The sequence below is a fragment of the Agelaius tricolor genome, unplaced genomic scaffold (genome assembly GCF_023055355.1).
Source record: "Agelaius tricolor isolate 1412-34295 unplaced genomic scaffold, bAgeTri1.0.p SCAF_6, whole genome shotgun sequence".
Taxonomy (NCBI): domain Eukaryota; kingdom Metazoa; phylum Chordata; class Aves; order Passeriformes; family Icteridae; genus Agelaius; species Agelaius tricolor.
The window spans coordinates 42,881,477-42,889,985 of record NW_027269266.1 but is presented as its reverse complement, the minus strand read 5'-3'; the positions used below and the strand labels follow the sequence as shown (position 1 = coordinate 42,889,985).

Genomic DNA, 8,509 nt, shown 5'->3' with positions numbered 1-8,509 from the left:
AAAAAGAGTGTGTAGAACACAAATGTTAGACACATTTTACGAGCAAAGAAAAGATGCTGGTGGTAGTGGTTAAAACATACTTTGGTGGCCAACGCCTGTGGTCATACAGAGAGCCATACAGAATCAGCAGTGAACTCAGGGCTGGGACTTGAGTGTCCTGTGAAGGCTTTCACTGCTGGAGAGGAAAACTCTCCAGTTCTTACCTTAGTAGATAGCCCACTTTATAGCCTTTGCCTTCAAACAGAAATGCCCAGGACATCTCCAGCATGAGTGTTCCACAAAACTTAGAGCCATGAAATGGCTCTGATAGATGGGAACATACTGTTAAATATGACACATTCCTTCACCTTGAGAGCTTTAACTCATATGTGTTCCCCATGTTCACTCTTCTCCTTACAGCCTTCCCACCACTGCTCCATCATGTGGCATCCAATCTCCTGGACACCACGTGCCCAGTGGTCACCAAACCACTTAAAGCTAGTCACTGTCTATGTCCTGATGCTCTTGGTGTCGCTCAGCTTTGCCTCGGGACAGAGCAGGTCATTTAAACACCAGATAGACAACAGAAGTAAGTATGAGTCTCACCTGACATGGTGACCCCACAATCTGTGCTGCTCTGAGGGATCAGGGCTGGGCTGTCAGGCAAAGTTCAACAGCAAATCAAGCAGGTGTGTCCGTGGTGTCAGCTTGGTGTGAGGCCCTGTGCTTCCATTTGCGCTTGTCAGTGCATATACAGAACCTCATGTCCTTCTCACAGCCTTTAATTAGCCAAGGCAAATAGCATTATTTTTGATAACTATCAGAGAAGACAGTAATGTGCAAAGGATAGACAAGAAAATGTAAAGTGGTATACATCAAATATTTAAGCACCAAATTTTCAGCTGCGCTCTGTAGACCTACACAACCACTTCTATATAATAAAAAGAAAGCAATGGCCCAGAAGCTTAAGTTCACTTTACAGACATCTTCAGTTCTGTCTGGGACTGTGAATTTTCTGAAAGTCCAAATACAAGTGGTTGAAGTATCTGCATTCAGAGATGCTGTGAAGAATGAGAGTATCCAGGTCTGGGATGATACCATGTATCCCAAGTTTAAACTAGCACACAATCCAAAAGATCTTTGAGAAAATCACCAAGAAATCTCATCTTCCCCCGAGGAGTATAGGCTGATAATGGAAGGTGGAGTGGGAGAGGGGTTGTGGAGATTAAGTTGCGTGGGCTCAGTGCCACACCTCTCCCCATTAAAAAAATAGAGATGTTGGGAACCTCAGGTTTTAGGTACACAGGTGAAGTTTCTTGGATTTTGTTGAGTAGGAAGGCTAACAAAAGAAGGTTAAACATTGTGCTGAAAGACTTAAAAGATGTATTTACGGAGAAATTTAAAGGCAAGGTGAATTTTTTTCCTCTATTCAAGCATCAAAATCCACAGGGGAAATTCCTCCTGCCTTGACTGAGACTTTCATGTGATGGGGATGCTATATATACATAATGCACTTAAATTGCAATTTACTCCTGTTCCTGACAGTTTTCTGTCTCTGGAACAATTTGGGATTTCCTTAGGGTGGCATTATCTCCAGTGTGTTTTAGAATTTCCCTGCTGCTATATCTTTCAATATATAGTCTTTAATACTTTTAAAATTCTCTTTTTAATATAGTCTTTTAATAGAACTACAAGCTTTTGCAGACCTGCCCCAAAACTGCGCTAGACTAGACAAAAATCAGTCATGTGTCAGAGCTTTAAAAGAAAAAAAATAGTCATCCATGAAAACAAGTTCTTAAGTGAAAAAGAATTAACTTTTCATGCTTACCTCTCATGTAGGAACCCCCTCTGCAATCCACTGGATTTGTTAGCCTGTAGAAATAGTGTACCTGGTACCTACTGCAGAAAATTTGGATGGGCCCTTTGGCTCATGTTAGAAATGTGTGTTGCAGCCCAGATGGATAAAATTAATTTTGCAACTGAATCCTCTTCCTTTGGCCTCTACACATGGAAAGTAACTCTCAAAGGCACCAGTAAGCTGTGTGTCTGGCTGTGGCCTTTCCCTTCTTTTTTTTTCTCATGGGCTCCAAGTAAGCTGTCTAACATCCTCGAGATGGTTGAAAAACACTGCCTCCAAGTGCAGTGCTATATCCTTACAGAATGCTTTGAATTCCAGGTCCTGAGATCGACCCTTTTTGGTATGTGGGCCGTGGTGTTCGCCCCATCGGTCGCTTTGGGAAGAGGCAGCTGAGAAGCAGCCGTGGCAGCCTGAGGCCTGTGAACAGACACCTGGATTTCATCTTGAATGCTTTGTGGGAGCAAAAAGCATTGGACACAGAGGACTGGTGATCTCTGTTCCCCAAGGTGGCAACCCAACCTCTGTTCTTTGAATTGTGTCCTCCCCTGCACCTCAGACCTACAGTTCTGCTTTTGCCTAGTAATCACACCCTGCTCTTCTTTCTGCTCCTTGTGCAAGTACCTTCAAAAAGAAACATGTTCAGGGTGCAGGTGAAAGACAATGCATGGACACCAGCACTGAGTGCCACCACTGCTTATAAAAATGTTTCTTCATTGTGCATCCCCAGCAATCTCCCGATCCTGTTCACTGTTAGGTTTATCCAAAACCCACACAGCTTTTGGGCTGGGATTAAACTCTGCAGTGTTAAATGTATCATGAAACCTTCCTGTCACATTTCAAAGCCAATGGCTGTTGATATATAAAAATAAAAAGCAATGGTTGGAAGAAAGAAAAAAGGCTCTTACCAGTTTTTAATGTACCTGCATTAATGGCATGAAATGCTGGTTCTCTGTGTGTAGCTTTTATAGAGATTGTTAACATCCACTCTTAAGAATGCTTCGCTGAAGTATACCCACTGGCCCTCCACAATTCTTCCTGTACTGCTGGAGAGATATATTAATGAACAAAGAGGAGCTACTATTGAAGATAAGTATTTTCTCCCTGCTGAAGAAAAAAAAAAAAGGCTAATTGAACTCCTTGGAGTAGTTTTGTGCCTTCTGCATATAATCATAAACCATAATCCAAAAGGAGCAAGGGCCTGAATGAACTGATTCCCTTTAAAACAATGTAATTATTTCCAAGTACATCGTCTGAGTCAGCTAAAGTCACTCTTTGAGGATCACAAGCCATGTACTATCTACTCCATTAGTCCACATCAATAAGGCTGGAGATGCAGTTCAATACCCCTATTTACTCATGTTAATATAACTTTGTTATATTACTTTTATAAGACGTGTTACTTAAAATGTGTTTCATCTTGATTAATAACTATTGGTAGGAATAATACAGTTTTATCTGTGGCTTATATCCAAAAAAGATAGTTTACAATTTAGGTAATATCTGATGGTTAAATCCAGGACATGAATCATTCTGCAAAGGATAAAGTTGAATGGACTTCCACTTCTAGATGTGCTTTGTGAGAATTACTACTAAAACTGAATAATGGCTGAATTAACCATTGCAGACATTTTAACCCTTTCTCTTTTTGCAAATGGCCTGTCAGGAAGGGATGGGTTTTTATTATAATAAGGGAGTTACTTTCATTTATAATACAACAAAGCTGCTGACCCAAAGTGTTACTTAAAACACACTAATTTTACTGAATGCTTTCACCGTGGAGAAGATATGCTGATAAATATTTTGATCCCTATTCATTGCAAGGAACTTTGGAAGTGCAAGACCAAGATTATCGGCAGGGTTCTTGCTCAGTTTTGGTAGCAATCCCAGAGAGACATCAAGAAATTCTGCCTGAGAAACTGCTTGAGATGGTATTTCAGCCAACAGACTTGATGGTTTGGAGAAGACTCACCAGCACATGTTCCTAGCAGGATTCCTCCCACCCCAGCCCTAGAGGAGGAGGTGTGAACCGAGTGTGTGCCCTTGCTCTCGGCAAAGCCCAGCACCCCTGTGGAGATGCCCGTGTCCCGGCTGTGACAGTGTCACGTGTGTGGCTGTGGGTTCTGCACGCTTCCAGGCCAAAGTGCACATAAATCCAAACAACAGAGAAGAAATTTTTGTTTTTCTTTATGAATCAAGTCGTTGAAAAGGCATTCTTTTCATAAATCGCTTTTACTCTTTTATAATTTCTCTTGACAATAATTCTTGGTGAGTATGCAGATAACAACAACAAGGCAAGCTTAATATTCACTCAGACTTAATCAAATAGGTCATATAGTCTTCATTTTACCCATTAAAATATTTTCATTTATAAAAATTAATCTAAATATAAATATTAACACTAAAGATTGAAATCACCTGATGACAAAATAATTCTTTGTGTGCTATAACATATGCTTTTATGATTTTTTTAAAACAGCAAATTATATCTTTGCACGTATTTGGCACGATAAACATTTGTAAAAATTCAAATGCTTAGAGCAGGTGGGATTTTTTTTAATTTTTTTTTTTTTTTTGCAATGCCTACACAGTACACATTTGTTTGTCAAAGAAGACTGAATATTTTAACATTGTAACACGATAATAGTTGCTTTTCATGCCTCTTAAGGAAAACAACCTACTCCAAACTTTGTTGGCTTGTTTAAATCACACTAACAGAACAAAAGCCAGAGAGTTATTCTATTAAAATTAGTCATTTCTGTATTGATATTACATACACAATATTAGTTATTATTTATTAGACGAATATGCAGACCAACCACCATTAATGACATTTCATAACACGCATACCTGCATAAACCAGAACCTGGGAATGTATTGTATACATACACAAGAACAGTCAATGGAGGAGGAGACTGAAAAACAAAAAAATTACTAGGCATCCTACTCTGTTTAATTTCCTTTACTGGATTGCATATATAAATAAAATCTATTTGTTTTATATATATATTTATATATTAAACAGAGTGGGCCAAATTCTTCCCTCACATCTGTGCAAACCAATTTCAGAGAACTAGTATTGTGTGAGAGTAAAAGAAGGCTTAATTTCACCCAGAATGAAGACACTGGGTCAGATCTTGGGCAGATGAAAAATCCTTGAAGGAATGGAGTCACACTTATGTATTGTAAGTGGGAAGATGGTTGTATTTATTCCAAGAGTTCCTCACATGCAGCTGGACATCAGAATACTGACAAGCTAGATGTCAAATGTGGATGGCAGATTTGCAACTGGCACTGTCTTTCCAATCAACCCATCCAGCCATTCGTTGTCTTCCCCACTCACCCCCCTATATCCAGCCTAGTCAGAAAATTTGCCCAGTTTTGCTGGTATTTGCCCAGCCACAGACATTTCATGGCCTGGTGTCCTAGGGAACTGCTTTCCTGCTGCATGGCAGGTAACATGTGGCACTCTGCTCGTGGGTGTTCACTGGGAGCCCAGGGAATGAAGGAACTCTCCTCCTTCCTGGCACCCACAGCTCCTGGGAGAGTTCACCACTCCTTAATGCTGAAGGGAACTTTACAGCCCATGCTTTCCTTCATAGCATATTTCACATCAACCCCATCTGCACTTGGGTACCTGCTGTGCAACTGGTGTGGAAGGTAAGGGATTCACTGGCTTATCACCTCCTCTGACTACCTTCTTTGTATTCTTCAGAGCAAAAAAATGGCAATGTTCTCTCACAAAAGGGTGAGAGGGACACCCTGTAAGCAGCATCCTCCCTCCTGGGCATCTGCCAAAGGGCCTTCTAGTTTGACTCACCTGTTAAGGGTCTCAAGAAATGAAAGAAAGAATATTACTATTCACAATCCAATTAAGAGTGGTCCAGTAACAGTGGGGTCCACTGGCACCAGCAAAAGGCCCCAGCTACTCTCTGGTGGCTCCAGATTAGTACAGGAACTGATGTCTGGGCTACATTTGCCTCCTTCTCAGAAACACCAGTAAACATCAGAAAGGAATCTCTTGCAAGTTGCAGCCACCCCTAAACCACCAGTCAGCAGAGATCCCCAACACTTTCACCTCTTTTTTCTAATCTTAAAGGTTTTGACACAATTTATTCTGAACTGCAGCACAGTTGACCACCAAGTAGACAATGCTGCCAAGAACAAGACATATGAAGGTGTTGGTTTCTTTAACAGTGTTCAGATGTTTCCAGACACTGGGATCCCAACTCAGCAGACATCTGCTCCACATGTGTGGCCACCAATTCCTGGTTCAGCATGACACCCCTGCTGCCTAGAGCAATATCCCTAGCTCTGGAGCTGGAACATTCAATCTGCAAGATGTACTCTCAGAGAACAGAGAATTGTTCCTCATCCTACCAACCCTCCCAAGACTTCCACTGACTCCCTGGGAACAGAGTGAGGTACACAAATTCTCCTCTCCCTCTACGCAGCTGAAAAGCAGCACACACTGCAGAGTTGCTCTTATTGCTCGACAAGACAGATGCCCACATGAATAGTAAGAGGCCAGCAAATATGGATCACAGGTCTGCTTTGGCAGATTAATTGGCCTATAATTATGACTGATTGAGTGTACAAAAACATACTGCAGTTTAAAGACTACATACTTTAGTACAATCGATAGGGAGAAAAGTGCATCTTAAAATGTGGAGCCTTGCTTTTGAAACATAGCATCCTGTCTAGAGTCCTCTGAGAACTTTAAGGCAGAGTTTCCTGTAGCGGACCACAATGCTGAAGACTTGGACAGCTTTCTCAGTGAGGTATCCAAATGAAGCCCTATAACTGAGGCTCTGTGGGTTCTTGAGGGTCCATTTTCAGCTGGACATACACAATGGCTGTTAAGAAAAGGCACTCTAGTGTACAGCCTTAGGCAGTGTGTTATTGGCAGTAGGGAAGAGTAAGTTTAGTACATCACAGCAGATCCTATAGCAGGTTCCTAGAACAGAGAGGGACAGGAAGGAAAAAAACCATGAGTGAAGAACTAAACAAACCTGCTGAAGAACACAGCTGGGTCCTTTCCCTTTTCACACACCCATATATTTCCCACATGTCCTGTGGCAGACTGCTTTGGGACAGTCAGCTTTTTCCCTTATCCCTCTATGGCTGCTGCAGAAGAAATGACTGACAGCTGTCCTGGGAGTCCTGAGTGAAGCCTCTTTGTTCAAACCCTGCAGAGCCAATGTGTGACCTGTTTACCCCTTAAATTCAACTTAGATAACCTTTGAATATTTCTCAGCAATTAGTGAAATGCCAAGTTACAATGCACAGCTGGTTCTGTGAGGGTCTGAGTCAGAAGTCTGAAATGCAGGGCATAACTAATTTATTTATTCTTTAAAAAATATGGGTAGCACGTTCCTGGAGACCTGGCAGCCAGGCTACATTATCACAAGCTGACATTCAGGAGCTCCTATTTAATAGTATATAGTCAGACATCTACCAGGACGCTAGTCATATTTGTTCAAGAGTTGCCTCAGCAGTCTCTACTATTTTTTTCCTCAAACTATGAAGAGAAGATTTCTGAAGATACTGAAATACAGCTGCCTACACAGATACTGCTATCTCTCTATTTGACTGATCTTAACAGAGTTTTAAAAACATTTGTTTACCATTAAGTCCTTGGCAGTGCTTTTCCTTTCTTTAGTTCTTTGTGTTAGAGATCCTTGAAGCATGAAGTTTCTGTTAAACGTTCTGACAGTGGTAACTGGAGAGCCATCTATTTTTTCACCTGGGAAAAATACAAAAGGGGAGATTTTTCACATAAGAGATTGAAGCAGACATAAAAATACTTCTGAAGTGTCACAGCTTCCAGAGAGACAAAACTTCCCCTAAGATGTATGAGGAAAGTTGGATTTAATTTAAATTAAAACCAGCAGGCTGTGGTACTCCAGATAAATTAAAGTTTGAGGCCATGTCAATCAGTGGAATTACAAAAGAATAGTGCAGTGAACAAAACCCTAGAATTTTCAGAGATAATGCACTGCAGAGTTAAAAAAACCCCAAAAAACAGCCAAAATCCACAAAAAATCATGAAAGAAAAAAGTCACTTGATTTTATAAAGACATTTCACAGGCATCCTCTGACATACTAGGAATATTGCTGAGCCATTTCATACAGACTGAAATCAGCAAATACAGACTTTAAGGAAGTGGTGTGTTGTGGAGGGTGGCAGCCATGCTGTGTGGAGCCCAGCCATGCTGCAGCAGCAGCACCCCTCTTGCAGGCCAAGTATTCAGCATTCCTCATTTGCTTTTTCCAGCCTTCTGCCTCTGCTCTTGTTTACTTGTCGCTGTCACAACTTTCACTGAAGAGAAAGTGGTGATGCTTTCATATGTGACAAAGGGGTATTTTATATAATTCAAGTACATGGAAAATGAGGAGGATGGGACAGTCTATTAGGCTTTCTCTGTTCATTTCATAACTTAAACTTATCCCTACTTTGCTGACCTGTACATTATATTGAATCTTACAAAGAGAGTCCCTCTCATTTACAGAACATTTTAGGCGCACCTTTTATTGGTGGAGCTGGAAGTTTTCTCCTCTGCTGTCTTGATGTGTCTATTGTATGCATCTGTAAACAACATACATGCATTACTCAATTCCATTATAGAGAAAGAGGCAAGATTTCCCCAATGTATTTTTTGAATACTACATAAT

The 8,509-nt window shown here is 40.9% G+C and overlaps 1 protein-coding gene across 6 annotated transcripts in view; it reads right to left on the bottom strand.

The window, feature by feature from the left end:
• Positions 1 to 4,004: 4,004 nt before the first annotated feature.
• The window catches only part of MYRIP (myosin VIIA and Rab interacting protein), a 207,890-nt gene continuing 203,385 nt past the window's right edge, over positions 4,005 to 8,509 (bottom strand). For all 6 annotated transcript variants that reach the window (XM_071429569.1, XM_071429563.1, XM_071429568.1 and 3 more), the window contains 3 exons: positions 8,363 to 8,423; positions 7,462 to 7,580; positions 4,005 to 6,791 (listed from right to left, as the gene is read on the bottom strand). In XM_071429569.1, coding sequence (XP_071285670.1) covers positions 6,759 to 6,791; positions 7,462 to 7,580; positions 8,363 to 8,423 — 213 coding nt within the window. In that variant the 3' untranslated portion in view covers positions 4,005 to 6,758. The remainder of the gene's footprint in view (positions 6,792 to 7,461; positions 7,581 to 8,362; positions 8,424 to 8,509) is intronic.